Below are 23,768 nucleotides of genomic sequence, written 5' to 3'. Positions count from 1 at the left end.
CCCAGTCTGGAGCGCAGTGGTGCGACCTTGGTTCACTGCAACCTCTGCCTCCTAGGTGCAAGCAATTCTCCCGTCTCAGCCTCCCAGGTAGCTTGGATCACACACCTGGCTAATTTTTGTATTTTTAGTAGAGACAGGGTTTCACCATGTTGACCCCAGGCTGGTCTCGAACTCCTGACCTCAGGTGATCTGCCTGCCTCGGCCTCCCAAAGTGCTGGGATTACAGGCCTGAGCCACCCTGCCTGGCCTGTAAAAACTCTTCTTAGCAAAAAGGAAAGAAAGGTCAAACTTCTGCTAAAGATAGCAGAATTTATTTCAAAGAGAGTTCATTCATTTTCTGGGTGGAGTACTTCAGGGCAGAAAAAAATAAATCAGAAAAGAACACACACGTACACACAAAACCACACACCCACACCCACACACCCACCCATCCTGGGAAAAGGAGCAAGGGCCTTCGAGAGCAAAGCAGGAGGAACGGAAAGGAAGGAGGGAGGGTGGGGCGGGGGGCGGGGGCAGGGGCAGCTGATCAGGGAGGCCCCCCAGGAAAAAGCCGCTCCCAAGCCACTCCCGACTCCTGGGAATGAGGGGCTCTGGGCGAGCCCGGCCTACACCAAGGCAGCCACTCCACGGCCAATGAGGACTGGCGAGGCGAATGCACACCAAATTAGGAAGGCAGGCACCGCGGGGGCGGGGCGGCACCGGGAGGGGACAGCCTTGCAGGCAGCCAGCTCTCCAGGCCTGGCCCCGCTCCCACCCCGGATCTGTTAGGGAGCCAGCCAGAGAGGAGAGTGGGGAGGGGGCAGGGAAGGGCAGGGAGTGTTTGTAAACACGCCGGCTCCACCCTACAGCAGAAACTCAAACTGAAAAGTATCTTGGCAGGCAAAACCTCAAGGGCCTCTGAGGTTTCTAAACACTCAATTGAATTCCACGGTGCTAAGATAAACGGATGTAAACAGAGAGGCTTTTATTGTAACAATGGAAGGCCAAAAAGCCAGACAGCCAGTCCCTAACTTATTACTTTCTCCGCACAGAATTCCCCCTAACAGGAATCCGGTCTTTGCACAGGGCGGTTTCAAAGAACAGGACTGGGCGGAAGGAGGGGAACGGGGTGGCCCCCCACCTTCCCGGCTCCCGCAGCAAGATCAGGGCGGGTGCAGGCCCAGGGAGCTGCTCGCATCGCCCATGGGGACTGGCGGTCACAGGAGGCCGCCACCCAGCTTCTCAGAACAGCTCCAGCCGCAAGAGCTTCAGGTGCTCAGTACGAAATTTCTTCACTCCCAGCTATAAAAAAGAACGAAATCTTGGCCTGGGCAGCAACGCCAGGGAGCTGGAGGCCCTTGTCCCAAGTGAACTCACTCAGAAACAATACCGCACAGCGCCTGTTCTTGCTTATAAGCAGGGGCTGAATGCTGGGTACCCAGGAAGAGGAAGATGGAAACAAGAAACTGGGACTCCAAAGCAGGGAGGCGGGAGAGGGCGAGGGGTGAAAGATGACCTAGGGGGTACGCATTCACCCTTTGGGTAATAGGCACCCTAGAAGCCCAATCCCCAACAGTATGTAATATACCCATGTCACAAACATGCATATGTACCCCCTGAAGCTAAGATAAAATAAACAGTATTTTCTCTGCCCTAGTTTAAAAAACAGGTATCGCTTATTAACTCCTTTGCAAACCACGACCTCTCTTGTCATACAAATGCGACTTTAATGTGCAAATTTGGATTAACACTGGGAAATAGTTTTATTTTTTTAAGCCCCCTCCCGGAGCAAACCAAAACATTTTTCTTTCTTTCAATATGGTGAAACTCCGTCTCCACTAAAAATACAAAAAAAAATTAGCTGGGCTTGGTGGCGTGTGCCTGTAATCCCACCTACTCTCGAGGCTGAGGCAGGGGAATTGCTTGAACCAGGGAGGTGGAGGTTGCAGTGAGCCGAGATCACACCACTGCACTCCAGCCTAGGTGACAGAGCCTAGGTGACAGAGCAAGACTCTGTCTCAAAAAATAAAATAAAAATAAAATAAAATAAAGCTTCTCTTTAGCTGGATTACAACCTGCTGATTAATAACCCACTGCCAGGCTAAGGCAGGGGCGCTGGCCTAGCGCTTCCCCAGGAGCCCCGGATCGCTGCCTGGCCTGCTTCTCTCTGGACCTGAGGCCTTTGCTGCCCACCCCAAAAGCAGCAGGAGCAGCCTCTTCTGGGGTGAGCTCCCAGCAGCACATGAGCTGGTCTTGGCCACCGTTTCTACAGTGCCTTTAAGGTGGTATTAGGTAAAGACTTAAGGATATATGCGGTGCTCAACTGCTTCCTTCAGATACAATTCCCGTAACATTCTATTCACCATTTATTCATTTACTTAGAGATGGAGTCTCGCTCTGTCGCCCAGGCTGGAGGGCAGTCGTGCAATCTCAGCTCACTGCAACCTCTGCCTCCTGGGTTCAAGCCATTCTCCTGCCTCTGCCTCCCAAGTAGCTGGGATTACAGGTGTGTGGCACCATGCCCAGCTGATTTTTGTATTTGTAGTAGAGACGGGGTTTCACCATGTTGCTCAGGCTGGTCTCGAACTCCTGGCCTCAAGTGATCTGCCCGCCTTGGCCTCCCACAGTGCTGGGATTACAGGTGTGAGCCACCGCACCCAGTCAAGTCACTCTTTAAAGTGACTTTTAGGATATTCACAAAATTGAATAACTATCATCACTGTCTACTTCCAGAACATTCTCTCATAAAGCTGTATGAACTAAACAAAATACTGCATGTGCACTGCTCAGCACAGGGCCAGGCGGGCACACACCAGGCTTTCAGTCACTTAGGATTCACCATCATCATCATCCCAGAGGGTCATGACGTCACAGCACTGGCTCCGCAGGCGGGAACCAGGCCCAGGAAGGTGGGGGCTGAAGTGACCGCAAAGAGTCACACACGCGACCATGCCCGGCCTGAGCCCAGGGCCTCGCCTTTCCGCAGCAGCACTGTCCCTGAACTTCTCTCTCCACGAGAGACTCGCCCACCCACTGGCTCTGGAAAAAAGGAGGCCGACTCCAGGCAACTCAAATGGAGATGATTCCCACCTTGTAACTTGTAGGAGGCCACTGGTAACTTGTCAGCAAAGCAGGGTAGAGGAGCTGTGCCCCTGATGGCTCTGTTCCAAGAGAAGCCAGTGTGTAATTCTAACTGTGGACCCTGAAAAGGTGCAGGCCACGTATGGGCTGGTTGTGTTGACTCACACCTGTAACCCCAGCACTTTGGGAGGTGGAGGAGGGAGGATCTCTTGAGCCCAGGGGTTCCAGACAGCTTGGGCAACATAGCAAGACCCTGTCTGTACAAAAGATAAGAAAATTAGCTGGGTGTGGTGGTGCATGCCTGTGCTCCCAGCGACTTGGGAGGCTGAGGTGGGGGGATCGCTTGAGCTCAGGAGCTGGAGGCTGCAGCAAACTATGATTGCGCCACTGCACTCCAGCCTGGGAGACAGAGTGAGACGCTGTCTCTGAAAAACAAACAACAGCCCTCTCTTCTCCTACAGCTGCAAGGGGAAAAAAAGAAAAAAGAAAGCAAAGGTACAGCTGGGGCTCAGCAGAGTGCGCAGGTCAGCAGGGAGGGACTGACGTGGCTGGCCCAGGATTGCCACGGCACTCGCTCCAACAGACCAGCATGCCCAGAATGTGCCTCACAGATGTCCCCGAGGGCCCCTGAGCCCCTTTCAGGGTATAGGTAAGGTCAACACCATGTTCACAACAGTCCTAAGATTCGATCTGCTTTTTCCACTGGGCTGACCTTTGCTGGTGACGCACAAGCGATGCGGAAACTGCTGGTGCTGCGGAGGAGTCACAGCTCCGGCACCAAACTGTGCGCGGCCACACGTCTTCAGGGCCACAGAGGTACAGTTGGGAGAGAGAAAAGCCAGCCATGTTTAGGAAATGTCCGCGATGAAGAGGTAAATCATTAAAGAACGTATGAACCCTCCAGCCTCAAGCACACGTCTGTTTTTGCATCCTTGTATGACAGGACCAGGGCCAGGGCTGTGTGCCATGCATCCAGGCTGCCGCCTGAGGTTCGTGTGTAACTCAGTCCAGGGCTCACTGGCACTCCCTACACAGAGCTGTTTACACTTTTCACCCTGCAACCCCTACTCAGGAGTTTATCATTGTATAACACACCAGAGATGAGGAAGTTTGAAGAACTTCTTCAAAATCTAGATTAATTTCTGAAAGGTCATAGAGAATTTTCACAAATGAAGCTTCAAGAAACAAAGTTCACCAAATCCTGGTAGACAAATATTACTTTAAAACATTTTCAGCCAGGCGCGGTGGCTCACGCCGGTAATCCCAGCACTTTGGGAGGCCAAGGCAGGCAGATCATTTGAGGTCGGGAGTTCAAGACTAGCATGGCCAACATCGTGAAACCCTGTCTCTACTAAAAATACAAAAAAATTAGCCAAGCGTGGTAGCAGGCACCTGTCATCCCAGCTACTTGGGAGACTGGGGCAGGAGAATGGCTTGAACCTGGGAGGTGGAGGTTGCAGTGAGCCGAGATCGCGCCACTGCACTCCAGCCTGGGTGACAGAGCGAAAACTGTCTCAAAACAAACAAACAAAAACACCATTTCTAATGTCCTTTAAAAAAAACAAAACAAACAAAAGACAACAAAAAAAACCTGTGCTTGCTTTAACAAGCCCTAATTTGTAAAACTTCCAGTGGGAAAAGTGATGACCAGGCAGTGATTCTTCCCTTTGTAAGAGAATTCACAGAGATTTCAGCCAGGTCCCAGATGCACATACACCACTTTCTGTGTTTCCATACACGTGCAATTTTCCAGAGAGATTTGGACCCCAGTGCTGCATGCGACAGGCATGCTCGCACCATCTCCCTCTCTCCTGGGGGCCCAAGGGCAGGCTGGGGGGCTGCTTACCTGATGGTGCCAGTCGGGGAGGGGACGGGGCTGACCATGCTCCGGAGGTCCGGCTCCGGGATGTGGATCTTCAGAGGGGAGATCTGTGGGTACAGCGGCCGGAGCGGGGAGGCCGGGGCCTCTTCTTTGTGGTAGAGCGACGTGAACTGGATCTTGATGGCCGTGCTGGGAAACCGGAAGGTACACCTGCAACGGGAGGAGGAGCAGATGTGAGGTGCAGGAGGAGACTCCAGAAGACGCCAACATCCAGGGAAGGTACATGTCCATGTGTCAACGTAACCAGACCCTAACTCTCAAACCTGGGCCCCAGAGAGCAGTTTCGATGCTTTTATGAAGACATTTAGGAACTGAGACTTAGGCTTATTTCGACGTCGGTTGTCTTTCTATATTTTATTTTATTTTATTTTTTGAGAGGGAGTCTTGCTCTGTCACCCAGGCTGGAGTGCAGTGGCGTGATCTCAGCTCACTGCAACCTCGGTCTCCCAGGTTCAAGCAATTCTCCTGTCTCAGCCTCCTGAGTAGCTGGGATTATGAGCACCCGCCACCACGCCTGGCTAAGTTTTTGCATTTTTAGTAGAGACGGGGTTTCACCATGTTGGTCAGGCTGGTCTTGAACTCCTGACCTCAGGTGATCCGCCTGCCTCGGCCTCCCAAAGTGCTGGGATTACAGGCAAGAGCCACTGTGCCCGGCCGTCAGTTGTCTTTCACTGTGCGTGAGACAGAAGAGATATAAATATCCCCAGACAAGTGCCACTCATGCCATCTCCCACGCAGGCTCCAGACAGACACGGCTATTTCCTGTCTGCCAGGGCAACTGCCGTGGCACCCAGGTGGGATCTGCCACCTCTCAAAGGAGATAGTGGAAGACTGAAACAGCACGGCAGCCACCTATGCAGACATTTTCAAGATGATTCTCTGCCACTGCCTAGAAGATCTGACAGCAGGAGCAATTCCAACCCTGCTCGGGCAGGCGGGAGTCGCAGAGAGCGTGCATTATCCACCCAGAGCTTAACGGACCGGCTTCACCATCAGTTCCGGGCTTAAAACCATGAGCCTCGGTTTTTCTACTGGAGACAACCAAATGCAAACAAAGCCAGCGGCAAGCCTCAGAGTCAACACCGGGGTGCCGTGAACAGCATCCAAGGTTCACCTGGCTTGAAGAAACTGCCACCGTTTACAAAGCTGAGCATTACTGATCTGGCTGCCCTTTCAATTTCTAAACTGATGAGGCAGCAACTATCAACTTGCTAACTGCAGGACTCAGTTAAAAACAAAACAAAACAAAAACAAAAATAAAAGCAATGTAAAGCAGCAGCCTGCCCACACGGAGATAACCGCCTGCGCAGCTGTTTGGAAAAGGCTCTCCTTTAAAAATGTGGGAGGGGGGTTAGAAAGAATGTAGAGAAGCCACCGGTGATAATGCACTTTTCAGAGTTCCAGAAGGCATTCAGAACAGGCGAAGTGACTCAACACTTGAGAGACGCTAAGGTCTCTTGTAGTGGAACCTGCATGAAGTCTCCAAGCACCAGACTGCTGGGTCTATGCCTGACTACATCTGCGGCAGTGTTTAAACAGTAAATCTACCTAAAACCTTGCCTGGACGTGCGCAAACACCCCTCTTTCATTTGAAAGCCCCTTTGCTCTTCGTCAAAGCGTTTTTGAAAGATAGGACTGAGGAGCGGGTCAGAGGGTGACGAAGGGTGCCTGGCTGTCGGCAGGGGGTCCTCTTGCGTCAGTCTTCTTCCCAGGGACCCGCTTCAAAGGAAGTGACTCAGCATTACAAATGTGCAGCTCCTCCCATAGCTCTGCTAGCCAGGCTGCCCACATCGAAGAGAGAAAATCAGGCACTTAAACTGGCTCAACTGGGCCAGTCCTGATTCTCCCCGAGATACTGGGCAGAGAAGGCTGGGCCTCCCCAAGGAGGCCGGACCGCATCGTTCAGCACCAGGCACCATCGGGCCTGTGGGCACCAGGTTTCTATTTCCAAACACAAAGGGGACTCTGAGACTGTTTCCAGGATGAGATGCTGTCTGGGAGGCATGGCCCAGCGAGTGAATCTTGGGGGATAAGGGTGGGTGGTCAGGCACCCCCAAGGTTCAGAAGGGCAGCCCGAGGCCATTTGAAAATACTCCACAATTTTGTCCTCTTAAGTCACATTGAGAGGAACGTCTGATGTCCTTTACACTTTCTTCAGTCCAGCCCAATGGAGATTTCCTGCATCAGTATTTTGACTAGAAAGGTCCATCACCCATTTTCTTTCTTTTTTCTCTCTTTTTTTTGAAGACAGAGTCTTGCTCTGTCATCTAGGCTGGAATACAATGGCGCAATCTCGGCTCACTGCAACCTCCACCTCCTGGGTTCAAGGAATTCTCCTGTCTCAGCCTCCCGAGTAGGATTATAGGCCCGTGCCACCACGCCCGGCTAATTTTGTATTTTTAGTAGAGACAGGGTTTCACCATGTTGGCCAGGCTGATCTCGAACTCCTGACCTCATATGACCCACCCACCTCGGCTTTCCAAAGTGCTGGGATTATAGGCATGAGCCACCGTGCCTGGCCGCATCACCCATTTTCTTTTTTTTGTTTTTCTTTTTGAGGCGGAGTTTGATTCTTGTTGCCCAGACTGCAGTGCAATGGCGCAATCTCAGCTCACCGCAACCTCCGCCTCCTGGATTCAATTGATTCTCCTGCCTCAGCCTCCCAAGTAGCTGGGACTACAGGTATGCGCCACCACGCCCGGCTAATTTTGTATTTTTAGTAGAGGCAGGGTTTCTCCATGTTGGTTAGGCTTGTCTGGAAGTCCCGACCTCAGGTGATCCTCCTACCCTGGCCTCCTAAAATGCTGGGATTACAGGCGTGAGCCACCCTGCCTGGCCTCGCATCACCCATTTTCTAAGATGCTCTATGAAGCCCAAGGGCTCTTCAGTTCTGGGGGCTGTTAGTTTTTGTGGGTCCCAGAGCCGCTGTCTACCCAAGCTGGTGTCTGAGGATGGGCCGGGTGTCCCTGACCCAGGGAAGCAAGGAAAGAGTTTTGAGGCCAGCATCTGGCTGAGGGTCCAGGCAGGGGAGCTAAGGTGAGCTCCACCTGTGAACGACAGTGCTGAATGAACAGTGTCTGTGTGTGTATCTACATGTGCACGCACACACACATGCATACACGCACACACGCATGCACGCACATACGGACGTCCACGCACACACGCATGCATGCACACAAGCATGCATGCACACACAGACGTGCACGCACACACACATGCACGCACATATGCACATGCACACACACACGCACATGCACGCACACGTGTACATGCACACACACACGCACACATGCAGATACACACACAGACATACCCCTGTTCCACCAGCACTGGACACGATGGCAGTCATGATGCCAAATGTTTAAAGATAGTTTCTATGGCCCTTGCCATTTGTCTCTTTTTTCCAATTCCCTCAATTCCCTGAACCACTGCAAATCAATGAAACAAAGCATGTTCTCCGACTTGTCAGAAGGGCACAGTTGAGACCTCTGACTTTGTGTCATGAAAGTCCCTATGTTAATATGGGATCGGATCACGCTGGAGCTATCAAGGCCAAAGAGAAAGAAGATGTGGCTTCCGGCCCATGACTGAGGTCACAAGAAGAAGGGGATCCTGGAGATCGGGGTTTGGATACGAAGACATGAAGAGTGCTCGCTTCGGCAGCACATGTACTAAAAACTGGAAGACATGAAGAAGTGCTTTTTGGTAAGACATTTGCACATGCACATGCGCAAACACACCACACATGCATGCACACACGCACAGAGGAGCTGGGTCCCCCTCTGGACTGGGACCTGAAAGCCAGCTACAAGCAGAGCCCATCTGACCTTGGGCTAAATCACTCCCCAACTCCGGGGGCTGGAAAGGCCTTTCCAGGCTTCACTTCTCCCCTTCAAAGAGCAAACTGTGGCAGGAATGAGAGGTGTAAGGTGTGGGGATTTGTGACAACGGTGAACGCCACCAAAAGACAAAACTGGTTTAGAACCACTCGACCTAACCTCTCTGTGCTTCCGTGATCTTTGCTAATAAAACAGAATGGTTGGAATAGAAGACACCATCTCTAAGGTGCTTTCCAGTTCAAAAAACTGATTCTAGGCTGGGCGTGGTGGCTCATGCCTGTAATCCCAGCACTTTTGAGTGGCCCACGTGGGTGGATCACCTGAGGTCAGGAGTTTGAGACCAGCCTGGCCAAAATGGCAAAACTCCCCCGCTACTAAAAATACAAAAAATTCACCAGGCATGGTGGCACACATATGTAATCCCAGCTACTCGGGAGGCTGAGGCAGGAGAAACGCTTGAACCCAGGAGACGGCCATGTCAGTGAGCCGAGAACGTGCCAGTGCACTCCAGCCTGGGAAACAGAGCAAGACTATCTTAAAAAAAAAAAAAAAAAAAAAAAAACTGATTCTAGATGATATGTATATATATTGAGTTTTCAGTAAAACAAAACAATGTCTTATAGGACAGGCAGGGATCTAATCCCATCTATAGATGACAGACAATTTCCTACTGTAATAGTAGTTTTCCAATTAAAGTTTAACAATAAATATTTTCATAGACTCTGCCGTAACAGTGATTGTACTGAGGCAGGCGGCCTCGTTACTAGGAGGTGGATAAAATGCTATGAAGCATGCTACTTTATTTTAGTTTATTTATTTTTTGAAACGGAGTCTTGCTCTGTCGCTCAGGCTGGAGTGCAATGGTGCGATCTCAGCTCACTGCAACCTCTACCTCCCGGGTTCAAGGGATTCTCCTGCCTCAGTCTCCTGGGTAGCTGGGATTACAGGCGTGCGCCACCATATCCGGCTAATTTTTGTATTTTTGGTAGAGATGGGGTTTCACCATGTTGGCCGGGCTGGTCTTGAACTCCTGACCTTAAGAGATCCACCTGCTTCAGCCTCCCAAAGTGCTAGGACTACAGGTGTGAGCCACCGCACCCAGTTTGATTTTTAAATGGATGTTTCCCCAGCGTGCTCACGGAGTTTGCCAGTTACATCTCTCCCTGTAATATCTTGATAGAGGTGCAGGGCTCTAGCTGGAGTTTCAAAGCACACATTTTGCATCGTGACGGTGCTGCATGGTGCTTTAAACCCAGCCACACACACTGCCGGTCTTGACTGGTGGAGATTCTGCCAAGGTTAAGTGTGCCCACATGGTAGAAATCTCCATCCACCAGCCCGGCGGGGAGGTTCTTGTACTAGCAAGTGCCCATCTTTGGAGGAAATCTCTCCAGAACGTTCTTGCCTGACTTAGAAAGGAGATTCGTGGTTGCCTAGGGCTAGAGTGACGGGTGGGACAGGCAGGGGAGTAGAAAATGACTAAGGGCTGCAGGGCTTCCTTCTGGAGTCATGACCACGTTCCGAGGTTGACTTGGGGGCTGCGCAACTCTGTGAATGTGCTGAATATCACGGACTGGAACGATTGAAAGGGTTAGTTGTAGGGTGTGTGCAGTCTATCTCAGGCCAGCTGTTTGTGGGGAGAATTCTTGCCCGAAAGCCACCACACTGAGGGTCTAACTCCAGCCTTGGGTTTTTCCCAGGTCCACCTGGAAGCTGATGGCTCCTGGAATTTGGGCCAAACTGGTGACTTGGTTGGAGATGACATTGCCTGGCTCAGCCTCAGACCACAGAGTCCCCTCTACACAGCGAGCTGGCACCGGCCACTGCTCCACCAGTGATAAGCCCGCGTGACTTGGGGCATGTCACGTGCCTTCATTCCCATCCCCTCCTTAGGCCACGAATCCCACCACCTGCCTGACCAACCAGAAAGCTGTCAGGAAAATAAAAATAGCTCACTTAATTCTCGTATTTATAAATACAATTGCCATCATTTCAGACACAGAGAAATAATCAGAGAGGGAAAGAAGAAGCCGTGAAAGCTTCCAGAGGCAATTTTTAAAATGAATGTGACGGATCGCTCCTGTCCACAGCTGTCCCCTCGCCCCGTGTCTCTCCCACTCTCCCAGCAGAAGGACGGGTTTACTTTCTGGAGGCGGCGAACGACAAGGCCTGGACGAGGGCACGTGACACAGAAGCAGCAGAGAGCAACACCCCATGCCGAAAATAGCCTTGCAACCTGAAATTCTGCAGGAGGACTGGAGGCTCTTGGCCCCCCAAGCTTCCAGAGCTGAGCCCAGCTGTCAGCAGACGATGGCCCAGGAGAAAAGCCGGAGACCTAGCCCTCCTGAGCCCCTCCATGAAGTCCCAGGGCGGGAACCCCATGCACTGATGCCCACGTACACTTGGGCAGCGGGGGGGGGGAGGGCGCCTCCCCTTCCACAGGAACAGATACTTGGGGAATGTCCCCAACAAGGAAGACAGGGACTGAGGCAAATGAGTTTGAGGGGCACGGAGGAAGCAGACAATCTGGGGGGTGATGGAAGCCACAGAGCATCTCATCCTCCGAAGGATGGATGCCCACCAAGGCCCTGTACCTGCCCACCAAGGCCAGGACCACAAGAGCCACGTCCAGGGGAAACGGGAAACCTTGCACAGTTTAAAGTGACTCAGAAAATGTCAAAAGGAAGAGGCTGGATGAGACCTGTCCCAGGAAGGACAAAGAAAACAGGAGTTTCAGAGGCTCTGTCTAGGAGGCCTATGGCTTGAGTTAGAGTCACCCTACACAGGCCACTCCTTCTCAGGAACTCCGGGAATGCACCTGCTATCTCCTAACTGCTGTGGAGTCGCATGTCTCCGAGGAGCCGGGTGGCGCGGTCACTAAGGTTAAAACACAGGCATCGCTTCAGTGGTTAGGGACCGAGGACACAGGTGACAAGCTGGAAGTCTGATGGCCTTCCCTGCGCCAGGTGAAGCTTCACCCGCGGCACCTGGAGGGCAGACCCCACATGGCCAGCACCTGCCACCCAGACGAGCTCCGGGGGAAGTCCAGGGTTGGCGCATGCCGGGAGGTTCCTGTGGCTTCCACAATCCCATGGGGCTGGCTATGACAGCCAGAGAGAGGACGCCAGCGGGAGTCAAGACCAGGAAAAGGCTCCCACTGTCCCGCCCAGCCTGCAGCTTCAGGTGCCTCAGAGCAGCCACCACTCCCGTGAGAGACACAGCAGACCCAAGCGAAGGGCCAGAAGACACCAGGCTGGTCTTCACGAGCGATACCTGCAGGATGCAGTTCCCACGTGGGCACTGGGCAGCTTCCTGGACTGTGGCTGAGACTGTGGTTCCCAGAGCACCTTCTCTCCTGCTTCTATAGCAAACACGGCGACAGAGAAACGCCCACCCAACTGAAGACCATGTTTCTCTGCCCCTCTTGCAGCCATGAGACTATGAGCTAGTCAGTGGGATACAAATGGGTCATGTCTGTACGAGAAACCAAGGGCTTTCTTCACTACTCCCCTTCTCAACAGCTGGATGTGGCTGTGATGGCAGGAGCTGAGCAGCCACAGTGGGCCATAAAGCCACACTGCATAACGGAGCAACATAATAGAAAAACCCTGGTGCCGTCAGGTCATAGCTGACATTAAGATGGTCACATGTGGCTGGGCATGGTGGCTCACGTCTATAATCCCAGCACTCAGGAAGGCTGAGGTGGGAGGACTGCTTGAGCTCAAGAGTTTGAAACCCGCCTGGGCAACATAGTAAGACCCCAGCTTGAAATAAAAAATGATAAAATTAAAAAAAGAAAAAAAAAAGACTGTCACGTATAAACGAAACAGACTTGGCCCTTGTTATTTTGACCTTTGCACAAAATCAAAACTACATTCTAACTGAAAGAATCCAGGAAGAGGGTGAAAAGTCCCAGAACAGAAGCTGTGCAGGAGCCCAGAGCTGTGCAGGAGAGAGCCAGGGCTCTCGGGAGAAGGTTCCCAGGAGAACCGAAGGACAGGAATGTCGTGTTACCCAACTGCTGAGCGGAGTTCTAGAGTGGCGTCAGCGTCCAGAGATCAATTCGCAATAGGTACAGAGAACGCTGGACGAGTAAGAAGATAAAGAAACTCTGCACTATGGGAAAGAGGCACACACGTAAGGGGCGTGCAGCGTGGACCCGCGGCTCCCGGATGAGGAGGGGCAGCAGGACAGTCAGACCCTATCTTCTCTAACAGAAAGCCACGCATGTCTACAACAGGGCGAAAACTCAGTGAATAGTAGCTCAGATTGTTAATTGGGAAGTTTTAAAAGCTACTGCCTCTGCAAAGTGAGACCTGAGGACTTCTGTTTGAAGCCCTGTGTTGCTATGGCCATTTAAAACTATGCATATTGGCCGGCGCGGTGGCTCACGCCTATAATCCAGCGCTTTGGGAGACCAAGGCGGGAAGACCGCTTGAGCCCAGTAATTCCGAAATCAGCCTGGGTAACACAGCGAGATCCTGTCTCTAAATTTTTTTTTTTTTTTTGAGACGGAGTTTCGCTCTTGTTGCCCAGTCTAGAGTGCAATGGCGCGATCTCGGCTCACTGCAACCTCCGCCTCCCGGGTTCAAGCGATTCTCCTGCCTCAGTCTCCTGAGTAGCTGGGATTACAGGCATGTGCCACCACGCCCGGCTAATTTTGTATTTTTAGTAGAGACGGGGTTTCTCCATGTTGGTCAGGCTGGTCTTGAACTCCTGACCTCAGGTGATCCACCCGCCTCAGCCTCCCAAAGTGCTGGGATTATAGGTGTGGGCCCCTGTGCCCAGCCCTGTCTCTAAAAATTTTTAAAGAAATTAACCAGGTGTGGTGGCACACACCTAGAGTTCCAGCTACTTGGGAGGCTGAGGAGGGAAGATGGCTTGAGGTTGGGCAGTGAAGGCTGCAGTGGGCTATGACGGTGAATGAATGAATGAATGGAGAACTGTCGGCACCGGGATCTTTGGTCAGTCTCTTCATGCACTGGCCTTGTTTCCCTCATCAGCGAAACTGGGGTAATGACAGTGCATATTCAGAGTTCCTGTAAGTGCTGAACAAACGATTCCAAGCAACGTCATCAGAGGCACACAAGGCGTGTCACACATAAGGAGCCCTCGCTAAATACTGACGCGTGTAGGAATAGGGAAACGTTTACGACAGCTTGATAAATTTAGCAGAAGATCAAGTGGAACAGTGCAGCGGCTAACGGCAAGAGAGGTGAAGTCAGACCTGCCTGGCTGGAGCCTTGGCTGCTCGGATGCCCTGGAGGCACCTGGGCAAGTCACTGGATCTGAGCCCCGCCCTGGCCAGCCCGGCCCCCCTGTGGCCTCAGGTCTCCATGCCGTGAACATCAGTCCTGAGTCCTGACTGGACGGCTGGCACGTGGCAAGCAGTTACTGAAAATTTGCTTCAGTTATTCTTGTTACTAAGACAAGGACTGGAAGGAGAAATGAAAACAGCCCTGGATAAGGATGGTGTTATAGCAGGCCTCTCTCTTTTCTTTTTTCTTTTTTTTTTTGTTTTGTTTTGTTTTGTTGTTTGTTTTTTTTTGTTTGTTTGTTTTTTTTTTGACACAGAGTCTTGCTCTGTTGCCTAGGCTGGAGGGCAGTGGTGAGATCTTAGCGCACTGCAACCTCTGCCTCTGGGTCCAAGCGATTCTCCTGCTTCAACCTCCCAAGTAGCTGAGATTACAGATGCCCGCCACCATGCCCAGCTAATTTTTGTATTTTTAGTAGAGACAGGGTTTCACCATGTTGGCCAGGCTGGTCTTGAACTCCTGACTCAGGTGATCCACCCGCTTTGGCCTCCCAAAGTGCTGGAATTACAGGCATGAGCCACTGTGCCCGGCCACCTCTCTCTTTTCAAAAGGTTCTTTAAATGTTGCTACCATGTTCTTGAAGAAATGAAAGACTTAAGAATGGGAGGCAAAAGCTGTTACATACTTCGTAACAGGAACTTTCGAATTTTGCAGGCTGCAACGTGTCTTTAGGAAACCCGATAAAGCTTTAAACCTGGCTTCTCTGGTTCTGTTAAGTGGTCCGGCTCCAAGGCAGGGGGAAAACGTCGCACAGGGCCCGGGCCCCCAAGAGTCTCAAAGGAAGGCTGGGGAACAGCAGAGCTTGACTTGCAGGGATGCCCACCCACCACCTCGGAGACCTCTCACCGCCTCCTACCAGTGAGTTCCCTGTGCGGGCACAGGAAGTCAGGTGACGGTCCCACGGTGGGCCACATCAGATAAGGCCTGAAACTGGAATGCCAGAGGCCCTGCAGTGTTTACTTAAACTCCTCGGAGAAATATGGCTGTTCAGCAAATGGTTTTAATTTTTTGAAGAGACAAGGTCTTGTTATGTTGCCCAGGCTAGTCTCGAACCCCTGGCCTCAAGGGATCCTCCTGCCTTGGCCTCCCAAACTGCTGGGATTACAGGAGGGAGCCACCACGCCCATCCTCAGGAAATGGTTTTGAAAGAAACGTTAACATATAAAATCCCCAAATCAGAGAATTCTGACAATCTTAATTTTTTTAACCTAAAATACTGTCTTTCTATTAAAAATGGAAGGCATTTATTTATGACACCCCCAAAACGAACACAGGCGGCTGCAGCCACAGGCGCCTCTCTATTGCAGAGACCCCGTCTTTGCCAGCGTGCTAAGAACAGTGCAAGGCAGTGATGGGACACAAGTTACAGATGACATCGCAGCAAGGACGTCTCGAGTGTGGCGGTTTTGGAAAATAAGGCATGAACTCGAAGGCGGGGCGGGGGCTGGGTCGCCAAGATCCCTGACATCAACAGAAACGTCATCCCCTCCCCTACACTGAACCAGCACTGGTGCCTGCAAATCATGCCCGCTCCGCTGTGCCTGCGTCCCTCCTCCAGGAACCAAAGCTGCAACCCTGACATCACTTTTGGGTCCGTGCCCCAACCTTATTCTCCTGAACCCCAGGACCCACGTAGCCCATGGCTGACCACGGTGGCAAGCCGGGTGGCAGTGTGGTCAGGGACACAGCTCTGAGCCTGCCCATCACTCACTCTGGCCGAGTGTACTTGGCTCTGGGCGCTGTGTTCTCGCAGTGACAACAATATGGGGGTGTGCATGGGGTGTGCGAATTAAAACGCGGTAGCAGTTTTAGTGTTTATAAGTTCTTATGTGTTCACTGGGCCTAATTTTTTTAAATAGAGAGAATGCATTTATTTTTGTAATCAGGCAAATAAGCACGTTCTATTTGGAAAAAGAAAAAAGACAGTGAGATACTCAAGCCCATATGCTGAGTCGGTGACATGCAGTGAAAACTGCAGACAATGGTCTGACCAAGGCCAGGCTTTCGTTTTCCTTTTCTTTTCTTTCTTTAAATTTTTTAGACGGAGTCTTGCTCTGTTGCCCAGGCTGGAGTGCAGTGGCTACATCTCAGCTCACTGCAAACTCCACCTTCCAGGTTGAAGGGATGCTCCTGCCTCAACCTCCCGAGTAGCTGGGATTACAGGCGTGCACCACCACTCCTGGCTAGTTTTTGTATTTTTAATAGAGACAGCGTTTCACCATGTTGGCCAGGCTGGTCTCAAACTCCTGAGCTCAGGTGATCCACCTGCCTTGGCCTCCCAAAGTGCTGGGATGACAGGCGTGAGCCGCTGTGCCCAGTCAGGGTTTCTTTTTGAATCTGAAGTCTTAGCCTCCGTCTCAGGAAGACCCTGGAGGAAGGTGGCAAGAGACCTCACTGAATTAGGATGAAGTCCCACAGAGGCCCACAGAGGCAGCCAGGCACAGCCATGGCCACCCACCCTCCCTGGGGCTCAGGTGTGTGTGTCCTGCTAGGTGGGGCTCCTTGGGTCCGGCAGTCCTGAGCACCCCACGGCAGCACGGGCAAGGATGGCGCCGTTGGTGTTCACAGCTCCTTCAAAATCACCCCACCTTCCGTTCGTGGAAGGAACGCTCATCTGATAGGTGACTGCTTCCCAATCCCGCCATGGGGACCCACGGTGACTCCCACAGCTTTACCCTGTGGAGGCTAAGGGACCCTCAGATGACTGACTTGACCAAATGGCGGTGACCCCAGCAATCTGCATTTCTAGCAGACATTCCACTCCCCAAGACAATCTTGCCTGGCCCAGGAGAAAACCACTGCCTGCTGCTCCCAAAGAGGACCCTGAGGGTCAGAGAGTAGGCTGCGGAATGACCTCCGCCCCCCACCACGCTGCGTGGCTTACACGTCAACACAAAGACCACGTAAAGACGGACAGGACTCTTTAAGACAGCGGACACAGACACGGCGTTCTGCAACCCTCTGGGGCAGACCCCGGCAGAACAGGCTGCACGCAGTGCCAGAGCTTGCTCGCGACGAGCAGTTCAAGTTACCGTCCATCTTCTGTCTCGATGCTGATTTAAGAAAATGTTTCTGGGAAGTTCAAATGGCTTAATCTGCAGATCTCAAAATGCTGTCCACAATAATTCCACTGAGTCATTATTCACTGGCCACCTGATTGACACTAAGTACAAGACGCTGGTTTATCCGCATAGACTTTTCGTCCTCTAAGACTGTTCCCCAGGCAGCCTTCCTTGAACTCCCTGGCTCACTCTCATGCCCAACTTAGGAGGAATACGTTTTCTTTTCTTTCTTTTTTTTTTTTTTCAAAGAGACATGGTCTCACAATGTTGCCCAGCCTGGCCTCAAATTCCTGGCCTCAAGCAATCCTCCTGCCACAGCCTCCCAAAGTGCTAGGACTATAGGCTTGCACCACCATGCCTAGCTGGGAGCAGGTTCCTGGAGGAGGAGTCCCAGCTGCTGCTGGTCTGTTCTCCCGACAGCACGTGGCTCCCACAGGGCAGAGGGTCAATACACACACAGCACGTGCACTTCAGTGCACACGAGTAAGAGTTCATAACCATGCAGTTCTTTCAGGAATCTGGAGTCTCCCAGGAGGTAAATGCAAAGAAACAAGTTTATATGGGAGGTGGAATGAGCTTACTGCTCAACAGCAGCACGGCTGCAGCCGGACAACCCGGAGGACTGAGGGTTAAAATCTGGGTGCTCTTTGGAAATTCCAAAAACCACAGAGAAATGATTAGACTTTTCTGATCCTGGATTAACCTTGAAAGGACAGCAACAATACCGCCTTTGCTGTGGGAGGATCGATGATCCAAAGAATCAGAGAATGTTTGGCAGACGAGAAAGAGCCATGTCACATCTCCACTGGAGGTGGGGGGCTGCCAACAGAACTGCTCCAAACAGAAGCTTCTGACCGGTCCTGGCTGCCATCCAGGGCCAGCGCAGTCCCCTGGTTGCTGTCCCGGGGGCCCAGCTGCCCGAGGTCAGTGCCACTAAACATGGCTGGGGGAGGGCCCCTGGAACTGTCTGTGCAGTGATTGATAACTGTCTATACCAATGCCAATCCAATCAGCAAACACATGCCACCGACTATCTCCATTTTACAGGCCACTCTTCCTCCCCTCCCGAAGGACGGGTGTCCAAGCACCAATGTGAAGACCACGGACAGACCCAGGAGAGGCTCAGGTGTGGCCATAGGAGAGGTTCTCTGGCAAACAAGTTATAATCTCGTTTACTCTGGTAAAGTGTTTCCTCAGTGCACTGGTTCCCACCCAGGAGCAAGCACTCTCATGTGACCTCGAGGAGTGATGGGCTGGTGGGGCAGGGCCCAGTCTGTCGCAGGGACGGACAGCAGGCCGCCCTCAGCACTGAAGTCTGAAAGGAGAAAACACCACTCTTTAGCACAACCTGTAAAATTAGGCCGGGCGCCATGGCTCACGCCTATAATCCCAGCACTTTGGGAGGCCAAGGCAGGACGATCAACTGAGGTCAGGAGTTCGAGACCAGCCTGGCCAACATGGTGAAACCAGTCTCTACTAAAAATACAAAAATTAGCTGGGCGTGGTGCTGCACGTCTGTAATCCCAGCTACTCCGGAGGCTGAGGCACAAGAATCACTCGAACCCAGGAGGCGAAGGTTGCAGTGAGCTAAGATCGCACCACTGCACTCCAGCCTGGGTAACAGAGTAAGATGCCCTTGCCAAATAAATAAATTAATTAAGTTAAATAAAAAAATAAAGTAAAGAATAACCTGCAAACCTTAACATGAAATTCTATAATAATAATAGTTAGGCTCGGAGTGGTGGCTCACGCCTGTTAATCCCAACACTGGAAGGCCAAACTGGGAGGATCACTTGGGGCCAGGAGTGCAAAACCAGCCTGGGCAACAGAGCGAGACCCCATCTCTACCAAAAAAAAATTAGCTTGGCATGGTGGTGCATGCCTGCAGTCCCAGCTACTGCAGGAGGCTGAGGCGGGAGGATCACCTGAGCCCAGAAATTCAAGGCTACAGTGAGTTATGATCGTGCCACTGCACTCCAGCCTGGGTGACAGAGCAAGACTCTGTTTAAAAAAAAAAAAAAATTAAAATTAGTAGTTGACAACTAATATCTGCTATTATTATACATACCAGGTACCGTGTGCTAAGCACTTCAAGTAAATTAACTCACCAAAATATCCCACTTCTCTGAACACTTTGGTGATGTGTGAAAACACGGAGTTTGAGGGAAAGCGCCTGTTATCATTTCCCCCTGTGAATAGGGTGGGCGAAAAGAGAGGGCTTGAGGGCAGAGTAGCTGCCGCCCTGGAGACGGGAGAAGAAACGAGAGCAAACATGGCAGGCCTGAGCTCCCGCTGTCGATCTTCTGCACTCAGGCACCTCCAATGCCCAGGCCCAGTTTTTGTTTGTGTTTTTGTTTTTGTTTTGAGACGGAGTCTCGCTCTGTCGTCCAGGCTGGAGTGCAACGGCACAATCTCGGCTCACTGCAATCTCCGCCTCTCGGGTTCAAGTGATTCTCCTGCCTCAGCCTCCTGCGGCACGTGCCACTGTGTCCTGCTAACTTTTTTGTATTTTTAGTAGAGACAGGGTTTCACCATGTTGGTCAGGCTGGTCTCGAACTCCTGACCTCAAATGATCTGCCAGCCCCAGTTTTGCTGAAGTTCGTGGAGGAAATGCTTTCAGAAGCAGAGGACAGAGCCCAGGAGGGGCCTGCCAGGAAGGTGATTGCCATCCCGCTGCGGCCAGCTCCCACAGACGGTCTGCAGCATGGGTCTTGTCCTTCCTAAGTAAAAGCATTCGTTGGCCAAGAATGAGAATGTTCTAGGGAAACACATGGAAGCCTCCTGCCCTCACTGCACAGACATTCCTATCCAAATTCAAAGTTATTTATTTTAAGACTTTCCCTTTAGATACCATCCTTGAAGACAACGGCAAAGCTCAAGAGAGCCCCCAAATGCAAACCTCAACCACACCCCAATAGAGAGCAAAAGGTCTTTGCTGCTTAAAAAAAGGTCTGTATGTTGAAAATAGGGACAGTGTCTAAATGGCTTGACAAATCACTTCCTTGCTTCGGCCACCGCAGCTGAGCTCCACTCACTTTCCTAATATGGGGAATCCCACCAGGCCCAAACACACACACCCCCGGCCCCCCGCCAGCCAGAGGCCCCAGCCCATGCCCAGCACATGTGCCTCTGGCTCCCCACCCCTCCGAGTATGGGCACCTCGCCTGGCTCCCAGCCTGTTTCCCTGAAGAACTGAAACCTACAGGACAGCCCAGCCCGGGCAGCCACGGCAGTTGACAGAGATTGAGAAATCACATCTAAGTGGCACTGCCACCCACTGGGCCGGCCAGCAGCCTGGGTGTGTCCACTGCCAAGCAGTAGAGCTCCCGTCCTCCCAACACAGCCACACGCCCGGAGCACGGGCAAGGCCCAGCGAGTCCGTCCGCACAGACAGAACGGAGGGGCCCAGCCGAGCAAAGGCAGTGAGGTCCTTGCTCCTCACTCCTGCGAGCGAAAAAGAAAGCGAACATCTGGCCCCAGGCCTCTGCCTGCGGGCAGGAGGCCGTGTCCCCCTGGCTGGCTGGGCTCCCAAGACAACAACTAAGCCCAGTTTCACTTTGGGCAACAGCAGTGAAAAAGAATCCCATGACATCACCCCACTGCTTTCTGAACAAAAGCAGCGCCCCCGGTCACACCTGCTCCAAGGGACTGGGCTCTGTTCTCGCTGCATTTCCCGGAGCCGATGGGGTCGGTGCTCCAAGGGGTGTTCTGGCCGCTTGGGCCAAAGCCTGGGCACTGCTGTTCTCAAGAGGTAGCTCCGATCTACCCCTGCGGCCCCAACTTTCAGTGCAATGAAAACAATTCAGAGAGAGAATGTGCACCTGCAGGAACCGCGAGCGAGCACAGCACAGTGGGGTTTAGGGCAAGGTGGGCGCCAGGGCGCTGGGGGTGGTGGGTGCACAATGCATGGATGGGCTCAGAGGAGCTCCTGCTGGGGACAGAGGGCAGCAGGCAGGGTTAGGAGGGCGGGGCGCCCCCCAAACCCACTTCTCCTCTCCCTGTCCCCACTATTTTTCTGTGTGGCCACGCACTCAGCTAAAAGATGACATTTCCTGCTCCCCTTGCAGCTGGGAGCCAGCAGTGCAAAGTGGGTGTGGCCTACGGCACAGCCCTCGTGGGAGTCTCTGAAGAGGTGGCAGAGAGCTATCCAGAAGATCACCACCCACCATCCCTCCCTCCTATCTCTCGCCTGGAATGGAAACATAATTACCGGGGCACCAGCAACGGTGCCGAACACTGAGGCCACCTTGAGACTTGAGACGGAAGCTTCACAGACCAGTGGAAGCAGCCTGGCTGTCTGCTGAGCCCAGAGCCCTGGCCTGGACCACGGTCTAGGATGGGAGCTGTGGAGCTATGCCACGCACACACACACACAACAAGGCACAGACCCCTGACTGGCACATTTGGACAAAATAGAAATGCTTGGCTTTAGAAAGTAAGTCAGAGTTCCCCAACTGAATAAAAAGCGAACTCTGGGCCAGGCATAGTGGCTCACGCCTGTAATCCCAGCACTTCGGGAGGCCCAGGCAGGCAGATCACTTGAGGACAGGAATTCGAGACCACCCTGGCCAACTTGGTGAAACTCGGCATAAATTAGCCGAGTGTGGTGGTGGGTGCCTGTAATCCCAGCTACTCAAGAAGTTGAGGCAGGAGAATCGCTGGAACCCAGGAGGTGGAGGTTGCAGTGAGCCAACACTGCACCACCGCACTCCAGCCTGGGCAACAAAGCGAGACTCCATCTCAAAAAAAAAAAAAAAAGAAACAACCCCAAAAACACAAACTCTGGATGTGCACAGAATCCCAGCTGGGAGCAGGGAGGTCTCGGGCACTGCCCGGTGCCCAGCTATTCAGGGCACCAAGAGCTGCTTTGGCAAGGTCATTCTCATGTTCACTCACACAACTTAACAATCCAAAGTACCAAAAGCCCTCGAAAAAGTGGGCAGCAGAAAACGCAGGATCATTTAAGTTTTTAAAAATCGAATGGGCTGAGCACAGAGGCTCACGCCTGTAATCCCAGCACTGTGGGAAGCTAAGGTAGGAGGATCGCTTGAACCTAGGAGCTCGAGACCGGCCTGGGCAACATAGTGAGAACCCATCTTTACCAAAAATACAAAGAAGTCAGCCAAGTGTGGTAGTGCACACTGGTAGTCTCAGCTATTTGGGAAGCTGAGGTGGGAGGATTATTTGAGCCCAGGAGGTTAAGGCTGCAGTGAGCTATGATTGCATCACTGCACTCCAGCCTGGGTGACAGAGCAAGACCCTGTCTCAAATACATAAACAAACAAACAAAAATTGGTAGTAACTGTTTTGAGCAACATCTGGAGAAAGGAAAAGCTCCCTGCACTGCTGCAAGTCTCCACGCTCGGTCCTGTGCCGTGGTGATTGCACCACGGCAAGGAGGCGCCTGTGTTTGCAGAGGCGCCCCAGGGCTGACGGCGTGGACGGACCCGAGAGGTGACAGGAAGGCAAGGGGCTGCGTTTGCTATTTTTAGTCTGCAACATTATTCAGCTGAGCAAGATTATTCCAAGATGGTCCTTGAGGGAAGAATGCAAATTTAGTCAGCTGGGAACATTAAAAAAAAAAAACCCACAGAAAACAAAAACAGCTTTGAGAAGACAAATTAAGCCAATGTTTTCAGGCAGTATTTACCAACAAGCTCTTTTGCTATATTTGTCACTCTGGAGCCAGGCGGCAGCCACATCCTTCAGGGTCCAGGCCCACTTGCTCGGTGCTGAGCCGGGGGTGTGCACCGTGCAAGCCGCCCTGGGTGCCCATCCACCCCATGGGTGACCGTGAGCTGGCGCCCTGCACCCAGTGCTTTGACGCTTGCTCCGCTCACAGCCACGGCGTTGGAGGAAGCACAGTGCCGTTACCATCATCGTCACCAGGCTTGGAAAGACCGGTTTTTGTTCTGGATCACAAGCTGATACAGGTGGTGTGGGGACCTGAACCCAGCGCTGCCTCTTGTCTGGATCTCAGGTCTGAGGGTGCCTGCATCAGCCACCTGCTCCTGCGGGTTCTTCCTACAACGACTGCCCCGCCTGTGACCACACCATCTCCCATAAACAGCTCTGCCCACAGGCACCTCACCTGGATGCCAATTCTGCGGGAAGCAGAGCCCAAACAAGAGAGGGATGGAGAAGGAGCAGAGACGCAGCAGAGGGCTGTGGAGGCCTGAGGGCCTGAGGCCAAGGGGGCAGCAAAGGAATGGAATTCCCCAAAGCCAAAAGCCACGCTGGGCGGTTGACTCTCCCCAAACGGGCACCCGAGCATCTGAGATGGGTCTCCTACGACTTCCTCGTTTCGCCCAAGGAAAATCTCGTTTCTCAGAAAACACCGGAGACAGCACGTGAATGTGCATGAGTATGCAACTGACGTGCTTGTGTGCCTGTTGTGTACGAGTGTGCACATGCTGCACGCAGGTGTGCAGTTAACAGGCACAAGTGTACCCATCCCAGCACGCTGGCACCAGGCTGAGGCCACTGGTACTGAGCAGCGCACCGCCCTGCCATGTATGCCCGGCACTGCTGCCACTTGGCCACGGGACCTCCTCTGGCCAGGATCTCAGGGAAGGCCTCTTCACAGGAGAATGGTTTTTTAAGCCTAGGA

The 23,768-nt window shown here is 52.5% G+C and overlaps 1 protein-coding gene across 2 annotated transcripts in view; it reads right to left on the bottom strand.

Moving 5' to 3' along the window:
• FOXK1 (forkhead box K1) overlaps positions 1 to 23,768 on the bottom strand; it is an 84,671-nt gene that overhangs the window by 19,667 nt on the left and 41,236 nt on the right. Inside the window, exons 1-2 of one of the 2 annotated variants that reach the window (XM_074034331.1) lie at positions 6,057 to 6,468; positions 4,907 to 5,092 (exon numbers count right to left, since the gene is read on the bottom strand). In XM_074034331.1, the coding sequence (XP_073890432.1) occupies positions 4,907 to 4,944 (38 nt within the window). In that variant the 5' untranslated portion in view covers positions 4,945 to 5,092; positions 6,057 to 6,468. Of the gene's footprint in view, positions 1 to 4,906; positions 5,093 to 6,056; positions 6,469 to 23,768 lie in introns of those variants that run through there. The other variant, XM_005549048.5, reaches the window with a different exon arrangement.

This window comes from Macaca fascicularis, chromosome 3 (genome assembly GCF_037993035.2).
Source record: "Macaca fascicularis isolate 582-1 chromosome 3, T2T-MFA8v1.1".
In the NCBI taxonomy this organism is placed as follows: Eukaryota; Metazoa; Chordata; class Mammalia; order Primates; family Cercopithecidae; genus Macaca; species Macaca fascicularis.
This window is presented reverse-complemented; position numbering and strand designations above follow the sequence as displayed.